At 37.5% G+C, this 19,452-nt stretch overlaps 1 protein-coding gene across 2 annotated transcripts in view; it reads left to right on the forward strand.

Moving 5' to 3' along the window:
- Positions 1 to 6,220: 6,220 nt before the first annotated feature.
- LOC122629890 (myb-like protein Q) overlaps positions 6,221 to 19,452 on the forward strand; it is a 63,397-nt gene continuing 50,165 nt past the window's right edge. Inside the window, exons 1-2 of one of the 2 annotated variants that reach the window (XM_043813754.1) lie at positions 6,221 to 8,635; positions 10,653 to 11,401. In XM_043813754.1, coding sequence (XP_043669689.1) covers positions 7,381 to 8,635; positions 10,653 to 11,053 — 1,656 coding nt within the window. In that variant the 5' untranslated portion in view covers positions 6,221 to 7,380 and the 3' untranslated portion in view covers positions 11,054 to 11,401. Of the gene's footprint in view, positions 8,636 to 10,652; positions 11,402 to 19,452 lie in introns of those variants that run through there. The other variant, XM_043813755.1, reaches the window with a different exon arrangement.

Raw genomic sequence — 19,452 nt, forward strand, 5'->3', positions numbered from 1 at the left:
AAAATTATTATAAGAGATCGATTTAAAGATCGTAGCTAAGCAACTAAGTATCTTACGCTTATCTATCGATTCATTTATTGAAATTTGTAAGAAGGAAAATAAAGTAGAGAGAAAAGGGAAATCGGCGTTAAACAATAACTTGACTTTTGTCACGCATCAATGTGGGATCAGTCTCCCCAGACGATGACTATAATATGTAGCAAGTAGATATTGTGTATTGTAAGTAAGTAAGTACGTGTAAGAACGAGATATCGTTCGATGACCACGTTCAATCGATCGAAAAGAATGGAGAGTTAAAAACGTAGAGGAAGAGTGAAAATGAAAAAGAAAGAGAGACAGACAGAAATCAGATTTTTTTTTCTTTCTTTTTTACTTACTTAAGTAAGTAATTCGGAGTACGTCAAATTGGTGAACGTTTTAAGTCTAAATCGAAGATAAGAAATGTCGAATATATACGTGTAAGTATATAAATAAGTACTCGCTTATATATTTAAGTACTTAGCTATATATGCGTGTACGTGTAGGTACGTGTATGTGTGCCGTAAATAGATCTGGTCGTTCGTTCGAAGAGGAAACGAACGATGCGAAACGTTCATGAGCCTTTACCGTGGCAGCGACCTTTGCCGTAGGAATACCTTTGCGTGACCTGTCCTGGACTTCTCGTCAATTACGCTTAAGTTAGTACATCGTATAATATCTAATAAATAGATATCATATTTCTCTAATGCATTATAAATATATCTTCGTATTATTGCTCCATGCTATTATACATTTTACCGTCATATAAGAATATATAATCGAGTTAGAGGAAGTATTCGCGTAAACGTAGATGATATGACACGGATGGTTAATGGGTCTCGACGAATAAAAAAAGAAAAAAAAAAAAAGAGATAAAAAAGGAAAAGAGAAGAGAGAAAACAATTATCAGAGAAAAATGCATCGTAGTAATTTGATAAGTCTCTTTGATCTTTTCAATCGTAGATAGACGAGTGATAGTTTACGATTTAACCATAGAAACGGATCAATGGTACTTTTTGTCTTATCATTACAAACTTTGCTAGATAGTAGATATATATAGCTGTCAACAAAGTGAATTCGTACCTACATCTCGTATATTTTAAGATATTATTAAGACATTTCGTTTTGTTATTAAGATATTATTATCATTATTATTCTTTCTTCGTTCATCGAGTTTTATCAATTTTTTTTTTAAATCCGTATTTTTAAAAAATCCGACAATACTTAAAATACTTCTATGAACTGTGTTGAGTATGTGATAGGAACTTGGTAACAATGCAATGGCATGACCTCTCTCTCTCTCTCTCTCTCCTCTCTCTCTCTCTCTCTATCTTACTTTTTCTCGTGACGAGTCTCCTTTACTCTCGAAAGGTGTCGTGCGAACGCTATTAGCGTCCGTCGTCACGGCGCATCGTGGAAGCAAGCTGCGCAAGCACCGTGTGCCGTGCTCGATTACGAAGGATGTATCTCGAGAGCTGTAACGAGATTTATCCCCTTCCTTCTTCTCTCTCTCTCTCTCTCTCTCTCTCTCTCTCTCTCTCTCTCTTTAACTCTCCCACCCGAGACTTTTTTGTCCCCTCACACCTTCCGTGACTCGGCCCGATCTGACAAGAGAATGGATCCCGGTCGTAGAGTGGTTGGATAAGCGGTGGAAAATTACACGCTTGCCAGACCTCGGCTGTTATCGAGTTCGGTTTTGAGACGAGATCGAACGTGTTCGCTTGGTAGGTTCGAGATAAGAAGAAGAATGGCGTGTTGTATCGATGGCAAACGATACGACGACGACGACGACGATGACAACGACGACGACGATGACTCGAGCTCTGAAAACGAGAGGAAAATGTATGTGTAGGTAAGCAATAAGTAAGTAGTAAGTAAGCTATGTAGATATATGTTCATTTGCATATACATACATACATATATATATATATATATATATATATATATATATATATATACATATGTATATGGATATCTATAGGTATTGAGAGAAAGAGAAGGTGAAGATTCAGGGTTCGCGTGATGGAATTTTAAAGACTCTCGATTTAGTAGTCTCTCGTCTGAACTCGGTTACGGAGAAACGGAGACGGAGACTGAGACAGAGACTGAGACTGAGACTGAGACGGAGACGGAGACGTTAGCCGCAAATGACGAAGTTGATATGTAGGTACCGGTAGGAAACGTCGTCCCTGGTAAATCTTTTTCTACTGTGCCGAGAAGTAACCGAAAAAAGGTCGAAGAACGACGATCGAGGTGATACGACGATAGGACGATACGATGGACCAGTGAATCTAACCGATCGCCGTGAGATATATATCAAATAATCAATTAAAAATTCGATCTCCGGTTATCCCGAGACTAATAGCTCTCGGCGAAGCGTTACCTGCGTGTTCACGTGTGGTCCACGATCTTCTACTTCTTCTTCTTCTTCTCCTCCTCCTCCTCTTCCTCCTCCTCCTCCTCCTCTTTCATCTTACTTCTCGAAGAATGGAAAGAATGAAAGAAGATGGATAAAGAAACATGGTCTATGCGGATAGAAAGAAAAAGAGAGAGAAAGAACTTGTAAATTTCCCGAAAAAAATGCTCATTGATGAATAGTTTATATCCATGGACCTCGTCCTACCAACGATCGTACTACTCGGTACGATCCGCCCTCGTGCTTCATCCCCACCTCTGATCTTTATCCCCACCCCTTACGTAAACGGCAAAGAGAGCCAACCGCACTCCCCACTGGAACTGCCGAGTGAGAAGAGAACCGAGTGGCAGCGTCGGAAGAGGGACAACGGGGCCTACCTAAATATCGGGGGATCATGCTAAACGGCGGCAGATCAAAGGGACCGACAGAATCCAGTGGCGAGCTATCATAATAATTAGGCTCGCTCGCGCCTCTTTGTATCGGGATAGAAAAGCCGACGGGAAGGTCGTGTAGAAGGAAGAAAAAGGTGGTATATACGGATTGGACGAAGGATCTTGGGACTCGGTCGGCTCTCGTTCAACTTGCCCTGGTACGACCGGTTGTTGTGTTGTTCGCTGGTGTTGAGAACTTCTCTCTTTCTCTGTCTCTCTTTCTCTGTTGTTCGCTTGCTCGCTAAATTGAAGCTAAGAGGACTCTAAAAAGATTTTACTGATTTCGGTTTTTGGAACGACGTGAGCACGCAATCACAAACGCAAAGGGTTTTAAACTAATCCATCGAGGAGACAAGGAAAAGACAGATACCCTTTTCTTTTATTTTCTCTCTTTTTTTTTCTCTTCTTTTTTCTTTCGTCCTTTTCTTTGTCTTTTTTTTTTGTTGTTTCTTATTTCTTCTTCTTCCTTTTTTTTTTCGCACTCTTTATCTTTCTTCTTTGCCCTCTCGTATCGGTACCAAGTTTCTTTCTCTTTTGCGTTGCCGTTCTTGTTCGTTGCTTCGGGCCTATTCTTGATTTGAGGCGGTGGAAAGAGAAACGAGAGAATCGAAGAGGGATGGCTTGCAAGGCAAATATAAAAAGAGTCTACCTCTTTGGTTGGATGTTTCGCGTGCACGGCAATAAGGGACGATTCCGACGGACAGTTTTACTGTCCTTGCGAAACTGAACATCGAGGCGAAAGTTTTTCTTATATCGATCTTATAAGTTTCAACAAATCTAGAGGTACACATTTCTATTTTTCCCTTTTTTCCTTTGTCTTTTTTCCCTCGGAGAATTTCATTCGCTCCTTCTTTTCGTTTCTTTAAATTAATTTTTTATTTTTCTCATCTTTTTTCTTTCTCCTTTTTTTCTTTTAATAACAAGAAAACAACCGGCAAAGAGAACACGACACGGTAGATAATTTTCGCAAAATTCCAAGGTCTTAATAGTTTCTTTATTACGTCTAAATAGAAGAGAAAAACGACGGACAGCAGTAGCAGCTCCTGAAGGTTTTTTTTTTCCAGTCACGTATTCAAACCGCATAGTACATGAAAAAAAAAAGATTGAAATTGTGACGTTGGGAGTATAGAGGATCCTGCGAAATACGCGGAAACAGGGAGAAGGAAGACATTTGCTCTGTTCTGTTCGGTTCAGCTCTGCTCTGTCTGTTCTACTCTGGTCTGATCTACTCGGAAGAGTACAGAGTGTGAGAGAAAAGTAGACAGGAGTTAAAAGGCTAGGAAAGATAAAAAGGATAGATAGAGACAGAGATAAACAGAGAGAGAGAGAGAGAGAGAGAGAGAGAGAGAGGAAGAGAGATGGAGAATATTTTCGAGTGGCCTGGACATCGTTCGTTGTCGACGAGATTGCTACAATTACACGGTTAAATCGATTCTCGGTGAGGGTAGAATGTGTGGTTTGTAAATGTGTTCGTGTCGGTGTCTGTATTCGTGTACAAAAGTGAGATAGAGTATGTATGTATCTATGTATGTATGTATGTAGGAAGAGGCCCCTAAGGATCGTAGGTAATAGTCCTTATAATATAACATTCGCAAGATATCTTCGTAACGTCGTTGCCACGGACGAGTGATCCTTTCGTGGTGATCATCCTTCGTATCCTCCTTTGGTCATCTTCTTCTTCTTCTTCTTCTTCTTTCTCCTCCTCTTTCTCCTCCTCCTCCTCCTCCTCCTCTTCTTCCTTCGTGTCGTCGTCGTCGTCGTCGTCGTCGTCGTCGTCGGCTGCTACGATTCGTCGACATTGGCTTTCTCGGAAGTAATCCATCGTGATCGGTGGATCCTTTCCGTGTTACAAAGAACCAATCGGTTGGATGGTAGGAACGTAAACGACCGATGCAATTGATGGGTCGCGGGCAATCGAGCACAGGATACGCGAATCCTAAGAAGCCCGAGTGATTTAACAGTTGAATGACGATAACAGTAGACATGGCGTGCCACTTTTCTCTTCCTCGTTGGGATATGGATTATTAAACTTCGTGGGGGCCTCTGTATTTCCCTCCTTCCCGTTTCCCCTCTTACCTCTTTCTCCTTTCTTCTCTCTTCTCTCTTCTCTCTTCTCTCTTCTCTTTTCTCTCTTTTCCTCCTCCTTCTTCTCCATTCTATTCCGCGCGCGCGCTCGTTTATTTCGATCGTTAAAAATTGATTACCCGTTTGGTTGGTACTTACTCGCTCGATCGAATCGAGATTATTCATTATATTTTTTATTGCTAAAAATTCGATCGAGGTTGAAAGGAAAAATTTGATTTTCAATTCACGTATATATTCGAATATTTTCAGTTTAACGAGTTGGTTATATCTTATCTTTCGATCATTGAAAGAGAAATTCGACGCTGTATAGTGTGCATATATATATATATATGTATATATATATATATATATGTATGTATCTCGTTGATCAAATATTTCGTTATGGGGCAGGTAGTAGAAGAAAAAAAGAAAGGGAGGTTCGAGAGAAAACAATAATCAATAGATGAGGAAAGTATAGAACGGACGAAAAATAAAGAACGAAACGAAGGGTAGCTTCGCTGACGAAGGAGGACCATTGCGAGGAGGACGTTAAGTACCTTACGTCTCGTAAAAATTCCACCGAGGCACCGTCGTCGTCATTTTGGCGTGTCGCGTGATGTTCAAGAAGAACGAACGAATGAACCAACGAACGAACGAACGAACGAACGAACGAGAAAGATAGAGAGACGGAGGCACAGTGAGAAAGAGAGAGAAAGAGATATAGAGAGAAAGAGACAAGGATAGTATGAGAAGGTTCGAACGGTCGAGAGCTCGGGTTAATGTCGCCGTAGGAACTGACGAAGGAAATTAGGAAGGAAGGAAGGGGTTCAATGTGGGTTGGACAAGGTTAGGAGCCGCCCCGTGGACGGGCATGCAACCAGCAAGGTACGTCCCACCGATGGAAGTGGTATAGCACCTAAAGCTATCGCTACTTTCGCGTTATCCCCACCTACGGTAGTCGTGGAACGCGTCGAGGCGGTTTGTCGGGAGAAGTGCCAGCCCCTACGAGAACTACACCGGCCCTGGATCCCCGGACCCCTTACCATTTCGAGTCACTGCCTTGGCCTGGCCTGAGAGGAGCCTCGGCCCCACGCTAGTACACACACCGGCTGTCTCTGCACCTCGAAAGAGAAATATACCGAGATTCTTTCTTTCTCTCTTTTTCTCTCTTTCTTTCTCTTTCTTTCTCTTTTCTCTCTCTCTCTCTCTCTCTCTCTCTCTCTCTCTCTTTCGCTTTCTCTCTCTTTCTCTTTGTTCTTTATCCTTATCCTTATTCTTATATTTATCTTTATTTATACCTGTCCATCCATCCATCCATCCATCCATCCATCCATGCATCCATCTATTTTTCTATCTATCTATCTATTTCTGTCTGTTCGTCCATCTGCTTATCTATTCATCTGTCTATCGTTACGGGCGTGATTTTTTCTTCGTCGATTTTATCTGTCTCATAAGTGTAAATATTCGCTCGTAGAAAATTTCGTATCAACTAGTGTCTACTGTTTGTTGGATCCACGAGAAGATCATACCTGGACACGTGTTTTTACATTCATGGAGGTGACGACCGATAACACGTTACTCGTCGAAGAGAACGACGAAGAGAACGGAGCACGTAAAGAATCTACGCTTGCCGATACTCATCGATCATTGTTCCTCGTGTTTTCATGATCGTGAGACAGTTTTGGTGATTATGAAGATATAAAAAACGAATTCTCGCGGACGAGAAGCAAGTTGTAACTGTGGTGAGTTATCGAAGGATAGATCATAAAAAGGCCGATAGAAAGTATTTCTTGATCTTTGTGGTTTATTTTTTATATATATATATATATATATATATATATATATATGTGTATATACACGTATATATACATATATGAAAACAGAAAGAAAAGAAGCGCGAAAAGTGAGTAAGAGAGAAGTTGTCAAATGGCAGAACAGGAAGAAAAGCTAAGAGTGTCGAGAAAGAGAAGATAACAAGATTCAGATCAGGATGATACGATGAACGTGCGCGATATTATGAAGCAACGAATGTAAACAAAACAAATAAATAAATATATAAACAACGCAAAAAAAGAAATATAAAAAAAAAAGAACAAATCGCGGTACCGTCCCTCGAGAGGAAGGGACCGGGAACGATCGTGTTTAAGAGTTTAAGATTTTATGTGAACGGGACTAGGTGTGTCGTGTTTTAGGAACGGTGTATTGTGTCGATCAATGAAATTTGAGAAGGGGGAAAGAGAGAGAGAGAGAGAAAGAGAGAGAGAGAGGGAGAGAGAGAAAGACAAAGAGAAAGAGAGAGAGAAAGGGTGCGAGAGAAGAAGAAAAAAGAAAAGGATAGAGGAATTTGTTAATACAACGCGTCGAGCGGCTTAACGAAAAGAAGATTAAAAAAAGGACGCAAAGAGAAAAGAAAAGTGAGGACATATATTAGGTTAAAGATATAAAAGAAACATGTGCACGACGGAGATGACGGAATCGTATACGATGTCACCGTCAACGACCGTGTCTTCCAGCGGCACGACGGCCGCCTGTTTGGTTGGCTCGCCCGGCCACCGACGGACACCTTGCAGAGGTTCACCGTGTCGTGGCAGTGAAGTACAGGACGACGAGGACGTCATTTCTGTTGGTTGTCCAAGTCCATTGCCGTTGGTCGTGGTCGCGTCTTCCACGGAGAGCGACGATCGATTAGCATCCTCTAGGGAAGATTATGTTGAACGTTTGAGTCCAAGGAGAGTGGGATACACAAGGACGGATTCCGCGATGGACAGTGAGGACAATTACTCGTCAAGGAATAGCGATTACAGAACGTCTAACGGGAGGAGCTCGATAAGGACTCACGAGAGTAGTGGTGGTGATTCCGTAACGACATTGAGAGAGGACGACGACGACGACGAGGACGAGGAGGAACTCGAGAGTAGAACTAGCAGCAACGGTACCACGGCTACTGCCGGTGCCACGGACGATTACTTTAAGCCGTTGAAACGACTGCAAATGGTTCAGATGCAACATTCGGACGAGGAAGAGGAACGAGAACGTGATAGCAACGAGCGTGGCGTTAAATCGTTCAGTATTTTAGATATTCTGTCGCATCGGCCAAAAGCGAAAATCGTTAGACCCTGGGACACCGTAGATTCTACTCACGGTCATCGTCAACACCTTCATCATCATCATCATCAACAGCAGCAACAGCAACAACAGCAACAGCAACAACAGCAACAACAACAACAACATCTACATCAACTACATCATCATCACCTTCACCATCACAATCACTCGACGAACTCAAGTACCAGAGACTTGTCCTTGATGGGCATGTCACTGGCGTCTATGTCAAGTACAATAAGCGAGCCACCTCTCAGTAGCTCCTCCTCGTCCGGAAGAAGTTCCGTATCCGATTCCGGTAGTCCTGATCCTCTCGCCCATCATCATCACCATCACCACCATCATCATCATCATCACGCGGCACGACACCACGCAGTTCATCCGGGACTACACGCGGCCGCTCTTCAGCAACAACAACAGCAGCACCAACACCAACAACAACAACAACACCAACAGCAACAGCAGTTCAAGAAAAAGAGTTCTCAGCACCATGGAAACTCTCAGGCTGGACAGAATGGAAAAAGAAGTACTGGACAGGGCAGTCCTTTGGACGCTCTGTTCCAGATGACGAGCAAGACCTTCGACGCTGGTGAGCACAGTCAAGGTGAGAGACGTTTATTTTCTTTCCTTTTCTTTTATTTATTTTTTTCTTTTCTTCTCTTTTCTCTTCTTCTTCCTTTCCCTTTTTTATCCCTTCTAATATTTATCTTTGTTATTTTTATTATCGTCTCACTCTCCTCGATCTTTTTCATCTTCGTTCATTCGTTCATTCGTTCATTCATATCATCTATCTCTTTTTTCCTTTTTTCTTTTTTTTTCCATCGGAGGGAACACTCTTCTAATTGAGTCTAGTTCGCGCTTCGCCAACGTTTCTGCGCTCGGCAGAGTTTTCTTCCTTTTTCCTTTTTTTTTTTTCTTTTTCTTTCTATCTTTCCTTTCTTTTTTTTTCTCCTAAAGATGTTCACTCACTATAATTGCATCAGGAGTGGTTAATTAACCTGAGCTAAGGGAAACGACGTGCGTATATCTTGCTTTATGTAATCTCTCTCTCACTCGTATAGGGGTGGGGTGAGCGAGGGAGGGAGGGAGGTATAGTCAAACCGCAGATAGATAGGTAGCTTAAATGTGTTATTACATCCATTACATGTTTCCTCGTGTGCTTTGTCGTTCTCGATGAAGAGAAAACAATTTTTATTATTATTATCTCTTTTTCTTCTTTTTCTCTACTTTTTCTTCTGCTTCTTCTGCTTCTTCTTCTTCTTCTTCTTCTTCTTCTTCTTCTTCTTCTCCTTCTTCTATCTCATCGATACGTTTTGCTTCGATAAGCGTGAAGATAGATATATCATAACGCATTACATTAGTTTCTCGATTGCAGTGACGAGCAGCTCTTCCTCTTCGTACATTTAGTCACCGTAATTTATTCGTCACGCAATTATCCGTGACGCAATCGGAACAATGTTTAACGTTACGTCATGTCTATGCTGGTGAAAAAAAAAATTATCCATATATAAAATTATACATATACATACATACATACATACATACATACATACATACATACATACATACATACATACATACATATATATATATATATACATATCGAATCTTCAATCGTCGATTATTTCCATAGAAAATACTTATGCTTCGATGATCGCGCTTAAGACTTAGTTCGCGTTATCGTTCGTTACATTAATTAGAGGACAAGGCAAATTAAGAAAGTAGAACTATGAATAGACGAGTTTGTATGCAGTTTCTATGTATACTACGTACAAAAGAAAGAGAGAGAAAGATATATATATATATATATATATATATATATATATCTCATAATCAACGAGTTAGGAACGCTCGAAGGAAGCATGGGGCATATTCGTGTAGAAAGATCTCGAGCATCGATCTATGAATACGGGCCTTAATTTTGATTGATGTTCTGACTCCATAGGCAGTTATATGCCGTAGGTGTGCAGCGCGTGCGGTCCCAGTTTCACTAACAACAAAACCTCTTTGCAATGTTTTGCATTTTATTGTCTTTAACGGCTATGGGGTAGATAGCTAGATTGAGATTATAGACGCTTTCTTGGCTAACTTTTCTCACAAATCTATCACCGAAAGGATCGCTCATTTATGTATTTCACACCACGATCTAATCTACGTTTGATGTCGAAATGAGAAATTTAATTAGCAACGAATAAATGTCTACAGATATTTATGTATATATATTATATATACATGTATGTATCTATGTATGTATATATGTATGTATGTATGTATGTATGTATGTATGGAGATATAATCGATTCAAACGCATTCGTTCGCTGTCAACGATTCCCTTATTCGACTTTATTGCGATCTCGTTTTCGCTCTTCATCATCATCTTCTTCTTCTTCTTTTATTTCGTCGACACATTTAAGAAGATTCCGTGTTTTCTCTTGACGACTCCATTTTTATTTGTTCTTCTTTTCTTTTAATTTCATTTTTGTCTTTCCTTTTATTTTTTTCTCTTTTCATTTTTTTATCATCCGATATGTACGTTGAAAACTTGGCGCTCTTCTCGCTTCTCGTGCGCTTTGAGTCGCATTGAAAACATTAGTAATTGGATGATATTTCATTTCCTATAGATATCTACAGAGCTAAGCGAGTTTATCATAAGCTTTCTGTTTTACGATCGCTTTCCTGCTACGTCGCAATAAAAGGATTTTCCCGGCTTTTGGACCGTGACGATCCTGCTAGCGACCTAATTACAACGAATCGATCTCGATCGCTATCTCCTTCTTTCACGTTATTTTCCTTTTTATTTTTTTTTTCTTTCCTTATTTTCTTTTCCTTTTTCTTTTTTTTTCTTTTCCTTCTTCCCCGAGCAAAGCTAACATCTGCCGACCGTTTACGCCACGAACATTTTAAAAAAGGGAAACTAAACGAATTGGGTATTAGATATCTCGTGTGTGTTTACGTGTGTGTGTGTGTATCGAAGGTTCTTTTCGAAGAAAAAAAAAAAAAGACAAAGAAAGAAAATAAATGATAACAATGAAATTTTCCAAATCGATTACGGACCGATTAAATTTTTTATTACGAATCGAATCCTCAATGATAACAATCATTATTCCATGGGTATTAAGATACGATCTTAAGTAATACCTACCTGGTGTCACTTCTAAATCGTCGAATTTATGTTCTTACAAAGAAAAGAATAAAAGAGAAAGAGAGGGAGATAAACTATATAGTCCAACCATGTCCACGAAATAGTTTCGTACGAGTGTAATGCTTATCTCGAAGTTGTCGATTGCGAGATCGTGTCGTTGGAATCGAAACAAGGTGAGAAAACGTGTATTTAATCTTGTCGTCGAGAGTTACGGGTGTTTAAAAGAGAATAAGAAAAGGAAAAAAAAAAAGGAGAAAATAATAAAAGCAGCAATGAGAAGAAGAAGAAGAAAAAAAAAAGAAACGAAAAGAAAAGAAAAAAAAAAGAATAAGAGTGAGGTACCGATAGCGATTACTTCGAATCGAGGCGATTATGGTTCGAAAGTCGATGGAATGACGAATTTAGGTTTATGACTTGCACGCGCCTGTGCTACTGTATATCACTCGCGTAAAAATCGCTGACAACTTGAATATATCGTGTTCATACATACATATATATATATATATATATATATATATATATATATATATACATACGTACGTATATACGTACGTAAGTACATATATAAACACGTAAATGTATACTACATGTATAAAAGCGTGCATACGTGAATACACACAAAGCATATCTTTATATAAGCTGTTTCTAAAACAGGTGTGCAGATTTAAAAAAAAAAAGAAAAAAAGAGAAAAAAAGAGAATAAACGTAGGTACCTATTTTATTTATATTCGTGTGAAGGAAAACTTGATAAAAACTTGACGATCTCTTTGACACAAGGTTACAAGAACGTTCTTTTTTATGTTTTTGTATTACTTTTTTTTTATGACCCAGTATTTAAAAGAAGACAAATTTTATTTCTTTGTTTCTTTTTTCTTTTTTTTTTTTTTTAATAGAGATAATCAAAATGTCATGTAGTGTGAATTGTGAACAAAAAAAAAAAAAAAAGAAAGTAATTGTATTTCTAAGAGATAGAAATGTTGAATGAAATTTTCAACATTATTTATACGTAACATATAATAAATTATGGAATCATAGACGAAAATAAATTTAGAATATAAATGTGTAGAATATATTCATAAAATTTAGATCAACGACGAGAGAAGTTCATCGATTCTATTTCTAACTCTTAGATTCATTTAATGATCATTTTCATTGGGTATATTCGAATATCCTGTTTTATAAACAGTCTCTGTAACGTATTTAAGAGGCACGTTTCTACGAGCTATAGATACTAATATTAGCCGAGCAATTTAATGAACGTGTTCGTAGTAGATACACGACAGACGTCGCAATTAAATGACATCGATATTTTTCTTATTTTTTTTTCTAAGCATATTTAGATACGGATTCATTACAATCATTAAATGACCATCTCTCTCTCTCTCTCTCTCTCTCTCTTTCTCTCTCTTTTTCTCTCTTTGGGATTTCAAATCCCATGATTTGGACAATTTTGTGTTCCAGGATAAACATTGTTACTATATATCTAACATCGATGTTATTACGATCTCACAATTTCGACATACATACATACATATATATATACATACATAGATAGATACATATATATATAAGTAAGAATGACAGTGGACACAGAAATAGGTATTAATCTCGTAGGAGTTCACGTTAGAGAAGGAGAAAAGGGAAGATTGTCAGGACGAGATCGATGGCACACGAGGGACGGGTACATGATTACGTTTACGTACGAGTATTAATGGACGTACACGATATATAGTGATGGTGTTGTATTGTATTGATATTTAGCGACAGTTTATTCTCTATCAACTACGATTATTTTGGATTTAGATATAGATTAGAAATACGTAGATACATATAACGCAATGAATCTGGTTAAACTATGTTCTTCTTTCTTTTTCTTTTTTTAAAAAATTTTTTTTAAAAATGGTTACATATTAATGGTTACTTAATAATTACCAATGGTTACTTATTAAGAACTTCAAACTCCGAATTAAGTTTTGATATACGTGATTGATGTGCAAGTATCAATCAGCTGTGCAATAATTTAAGAAAGGACGTTTATAAAATCTTCTTATTGGAAAAGAACTGAAAGAAAGAGAGATAGAGAGAAAGAGAGAGAGAGAGAGAGAGAGAGAGAGAGAGAGAGAAAGTTTTTGACGAGTAGTAGATTTTGTTTGTTTGATTTAAAAAGTATAAGAACCAAGGTTAAGAACAAGATTGGATGAGTAAACTTGCGAAATATTTACTTCCATTTTAACAGAAAGACTGACTGTTTCTTACGTTCTCTCGTTTTATTTATCCTCAAAGGAAAAGGTTTCTCGATTTCCGATTACCTAGAGTTATAAAAAGAAGGGTGTATAATCTCTTCAAAGAAATTCCGTACCCTTATCCTTTTCCTCTTTCTCTCTCTTCTCTCTCAAGTTTCATTAATATATCTTTGAACACGTAATCTTTCGTGAAGAATCTCGTAAAATTCTGTTTCCTGTCACATTTCACACGACTAATATTATTTTCGAAAACAGAATGTATTTTTATAAACAAAATTGTTGCAAGGTTCATAGCAGATTTCTTAGAAAAATATCTCGATATAACGTAAAGAGTCTATCTCTCTTTCCCTTTCTGTATACATGGATATATGTGTAAATCTGATCATGTTTGTTGGTTGGTAGTAGTCCATGACCATGAGAAAGTTCAAAAGATGTCACCCTTCATGTGAACCATAGTCTTGTGATCTTGGTATTGTGTACAGTACGCTCGGAAAATTATATTTTTTCTTACAGTTTCTTCTCGTCATCGTATCTTCTCTTTTCTTGTCTTTTTTTTTGTTGTTGTTTTTTCATTAATTTTTTTTCTTCTTTTTTTTCTCTCATCTCGCAAAGTAGGGTACGTAAAGGTATAAATTGACCCAAGAGGAAAAGCAAAGATGAAGAAAAAAGTTATGAGAATTGGTCAAAAGATAGTGTATGTGTGTGTTCGTGTCTATGCGTGAGAGAGGGAGAGAGAGAGAGAGAGAGAGAGGGAAAGTGTATCTAAGAAGAAACTTTGGGTTATTTACAATTTAAAAATGATTTCAAAAAGATATAAATAAATATAAAAAGATATACAATCTGGTATAAAGAATAAGTTGACAGGTATTTTGAGAAATTTTTTACAGAAATTTATTTTATTATTTCTATATTCTATTATATCACATGGGGTTAGTTATGGAAAAACTTAGATATGCACAAAAATAGTATAGTTACAATTTTTTTGTATACGTACTTCAGTTTTATTTATTTTACATATATATACGTGTAGTACATGGATTATTTAGTAAATAATCAAGATTTATATTCACGATTTTTTTTTTCTAAACAAAACAAAATAGATAAATTAATATCCATGCACACTCTCTTGCGTACAAGTTATATCACAATCATCGTATTATATATTAAGCATTGAGATTATTAATGTAAAATTAATTTGCGTCTTGTCGCGGTGAAAGTCGGCGAAAATATTGTGATCTATTCGTATATCTTCGATCATTGTCGAATTACGTAAGAAAAACGAAACAAAGATAGAAAAAGAGACATGAATAGATAGATAAATAGATAGATAGATAGATAGATAGAGAGAGAGAGAGAGAGAGAGAGAGAGAAAGAGAGAGAGAGAGAGAGAGAGGAAAATAAAAAAAATTTCATCTTGCACGTTCGAGCTTAGTAAGAAAAAATAAAGAAATATTTTTTCTCATAAATCTTTTTATTTCTTCTTTGATATTTTCGTCGTAGTTAGTTCACTCAGAAGTTCTTTCTGCACGTGCTGAAGAAGTCATCTCGTGTGTTCATCGATATTCACAAGAAAGAAGAAAAGTGATGGTGGTTATGACGGGATAGGATGGAAGAAGGATGGTGGGTTTGAAAGGGTGAGAGGGGTGGGAGGGGTTGGGTGGAGAGGAGGAGGGATGGAGGGGACCTTTAAATGGAAGGAGACTGCGAAATTGTCGTTTCCACGCGCACTGCGCGTTTTTTTATTTCATTTCTCTTTTTTTTCCAATTTCATTTCGTATCTCTTTTTTCTTTTTCTTTTTTCTCTCTGTTCCTTTTTCGCTCGGCAAGAAGTGGCGAAATCTTCCTTTGAAAAATTTTTTCTTCGTCTTCTTCTTCTTCCTTCCTCGACGAAAGCACTGTTTTCGAGAGTCGCTAAGAAAAAAAGCCGTGTATTATGTCGAGAACAAAACGGAAAGAGGAACGTGCATAAGGGATGCAGAAAGAGAGAGAGAGAGAGAGAGAGAGAGAGAGAGAGAGAGAGAGAGAGAGAGAGACGTATATTGGCACGCACACATAGAAGCGCGTAATCAGTTGCGCTCGCGCGCTCTTGAGCGCTCGCGAGCGCTCACGCGTGCGTGCCGGTCCAGTACGCGTATAATTTTAGGCCTTACCTATACAAGAGAGTAATTTATTACGTGGGTCCGACGCGAGAGAGCATATGTTTCATTTGCATATAGCGTGATACAGAAAAACGCTCCGCGGACCGGACCTTTTCGAGGATATACATAGGTATAGGTTGGTACTTAGGTGGGGTAGATATATACGCGAATAATGTTGACAAAGGATAATTTCTTGCCCTTTTACGTTCTCCACCAATGTTTTCTCTCTTTTTGTCTCTTTCTCTCTTTCTTTTTGATGGTCGCGCTCTTTTTTCTTTTCTTTTTTTTTTTTTTTTTGGATATTATTCGAGAAGGGAAAATTGAAGGATGAGAAGGAGAAATCGGGGAACGAGAAGTGAGAAAGAAAGAAAATGCAATAGAAACAGATTTAAGAGAGATAGAAATATATAGAAATATTATATACATATATTTATATACATATTTATGTATATATATATATATATTTTTTTTTATTACATTATTATAATTGAAGTTAAGAGAAAACATAAACAACAACAAAATTACGAATATAATAAAGATAATACGTGGGTATGTTGAACGAGTTATAAGGGGTTCTTTTAATCATTGTTACTGATCATCGATGTGAGAGATATTCGTTGGTACAATAATTTGATAATAATTAATATTAACGAGAAAAAAAAAAGAGAAGAAGAGGGAGAAAGGAAGAAGAAAAAGAAGAAACATGGAGGAAAGGGGGAAAGAGGAAGAGGAGGAGAGGTGGATATTCTCACGTTATGCAACAGCTCTAATTGATGCTCGTACCTGCATCAATGTTCTTAAAGGATCATCAACGTCGACGCGTTGAACCCGCAGGTAAAGCTGTACTCGACCGCACGTGAGAGAGCCACGAGAAAGTGTATAAAAATGATTGAATTCAATAGTATCGTCTGGAATACACAGTACTAACTATCAGAGAGAGAGAGAGAGAGAGAGAGAGAAAGAGAGAGAAAGAAAGGGAAAGAGAGATCCACGACGCGCGCGGATGGCGGCAGCAGAACGCGTATATGTTTTACGCTCTCTGTGTGTCGGAAAGAACGTTGTACTTGAAATAAGGCCTTCGCGATGTTTTATGAGCGAACGTACATTGTTATTAGCGGGCTTACCTGTCACGGTCGATACAACTTAATAGCCCTGATATTTATGCACGAAATATCGCCATGAACTGTGTCTTTAATTGTACGTTATTCTTATGGCAAGAGAGAAGAAAATAGAGAAATGAAAAAGAAGAAGAAGAAGAAGAAGAAGAAGAAGAAGAAAGAAAGAAAATAAAATGGAAAAAGGAAAAAAGTGAAGACTCGAAGAAATGGAAGCTTTCGACATGTCCAAATTTATATATATATCTTGTCTATCAATTAATCATTTATACAATTTTTCTTAATGCATTGAATTAATCCATGCGTTGAATATTATTATACAACGAGAAAAAAAATATATATGTATGTATGTATATATTTGATTATATATATATATATACCTGCGGGTAGATCTAAACATCGATAAGATCTAAACATCGATAAGATCATTTCGTAGTGGCGCGACGTTTCCATCGCGTGAATTAAAACACCTTGGTGAAGTTGGAAACTTAGATCGAGCCATTTACAGTGATCCATTCTCTTCGAAGAAAAAAAAAAAACATAATATATAATATAATAATAACGGTGAAACTTCGGAGAGACATTAACGACGACATTAACCAAATCGTTCTGTGTATGTACAACATTTGCTTATAAAAGTCATAAATCACATGGCTATTCTCTTTTATACGATGAGATCCTACGGTGGTAACAGATAATATTACTACTACTAATATTACTACTATTACTACTACTACTTCTACTACTACTACTACTACTATTACTACTACTACATCGATGCCATAAGCTTAGCCGCTTATGTGAACCGCCCAGAGTGAAACACCTGCCTCGAACGACGCACGAGACTTCCTATCTAACTCATTTGCCAGCCAGCGAAACTCCGATGATTTTTCAGTAATCCTGATATTACCGAGCCACTTTTACATACCCATATGTAAGTAAGTACATGAATACGTATGTAACCGACTACGTGTATCTACATAAATATTTACATACATACATATGTACGTGCATACGTACGTACATACGTAGGTATTTACATACATCGAAGAACGAACACGAACAATGTTCGATGAATTTCGCCTCGATCTGCTTTTCCTTTTCTTTCATTCTTCATTTTTTCTTTTTTTCGTTTTTTTCTTCGTCCTTTCTTTCTTTCTTTTTTTTTTTTTTTTTGACGAGCTCTTAGCCCTCCATATTTTATTCGCATAAGACGCGTGTGATCACCCGAATCATGTCCTTTCTATTTTTCTTCTTTTTTTTCTTTATTTTAGCCTCTTCTTTTTTCTTCTTCTTTTCCTTTCCCCTTCTCTCTCTCTCTCTCTCTCTCTTTTCCCTTTTCTCAGGTTGCGGTCTCTCGGTTCTGAATTACAAATGATATCGAATCGAATCGCTCGTAATATTATTCGATACGTGTTCCATTACCAAGCCGAGGCCTCGGGATTCAAATTAGATTACCGGTAAGTTAGGCATTCTCGTTCCTTTTCTTTTTCTTTATGTATATATGTATGCATATATATATATATATATATATATATATATATATATGTATACACGTATATATGTACAAATGTGTACGTATGAATCTCTCTGTTGCTCTCTCGTTCTATCTCTGTCCTTTTCTCTGTGTAGTCTGACGGACAGACGGACAGACACACGTACCTATATCCACGAAAGGGCCTGAGGCCCTTCCACCAACACGGTAGCCTCACGTATTCGCAATTTACTTCTGATTATTACGCTCTCTATACTTACGCGCGGTATTCTTATCTCTCTTTCCTCTCTTTCTCTTACCCTTTCTCTTACTCTCCCCGTTTTCTTCGGGCTGAATCTTATGTAGAAGAAGAAGAAGAAGAAGAAGAAGAAGAGAGAAAGAGAGAGAGAGAGAGAGAAGAATCGAGTCAGGGATCGATTTACGTTGGAGTCCCGATCGTTTGAGTCTCGTCGATCTACCTACCCTTCTCTACCTCGTACATGATCCTAAAGGCTATATCTCTATACCTAACTTCTTCGAGTGAAGACGTTAAAGGTCTCTCTCATCGTATGTATGTATGTATGTATGTATGTATCTATGTATATATACACATCTTTTCAACTCGAAGATTCGTTCCTCTTTTACATACATACATATATACATACATACATACATACATACATACATATATATATATCATACATATATATATATATATATATATATATATATAAAATATATAATACATACATATGTATCTCCATTTTAATCATAGTTCGTATCATGGAATTTATAAAAATCTATGAAGACTTAATAAAAATCAAACTCGTCCTTTCCAATACAGATATCGACACTTTCTGTTCGATATCTGATATTCATTAACGCGGAAGCGTCGTTCACGGTTCATTTATTATTTCTTTTTCTTTTCTTTTTCTCTTTTATTTTTTTTTCCTGAATTTTCTTTTTCTTTCTATTCTCAACGAGATCCATTTCGTTCTTGGCGCATTAAACGGGAAGTTTCTTTTTTTTTTTCTTTTTTTTTTTAATCGTGTAACCCGAATATCCGAAGTAAAACTTTTTCTTTTTCTTTTCTTTTCTTCATTTCTTTTTTGCCCTTTTTCATTTCGTTCGTCTCTTTTTCTTTCTCTTTCGTAGAAAATCAACGATTGTCATAAGTCAAAGTTAATTCTTTGCTCGTTACGTTTTCAAGCTCCGCATAATCACTTAGGTATCTACTTATCTATCGTACCGCGACCAAGTGGAAAGACAAAAACCATAGTGTTTGTTTCGACAAAACCTTCTTGACTTT

This window comes from Vespula pensylvanica, chromosome 6 (assembly GCF_014466175.1).
Source record: "Vespula pensylvanica isolate Volc-1 chromosome 6, ASM1446617v1, whole genome shotgun sequence".
NCBI classification, from domain to species: Eukaryota; Metazoa; Arthropoda; class Insecta; order Hymenoptera; family Vespidae; genus Vespula; species Vespula pensylvanica.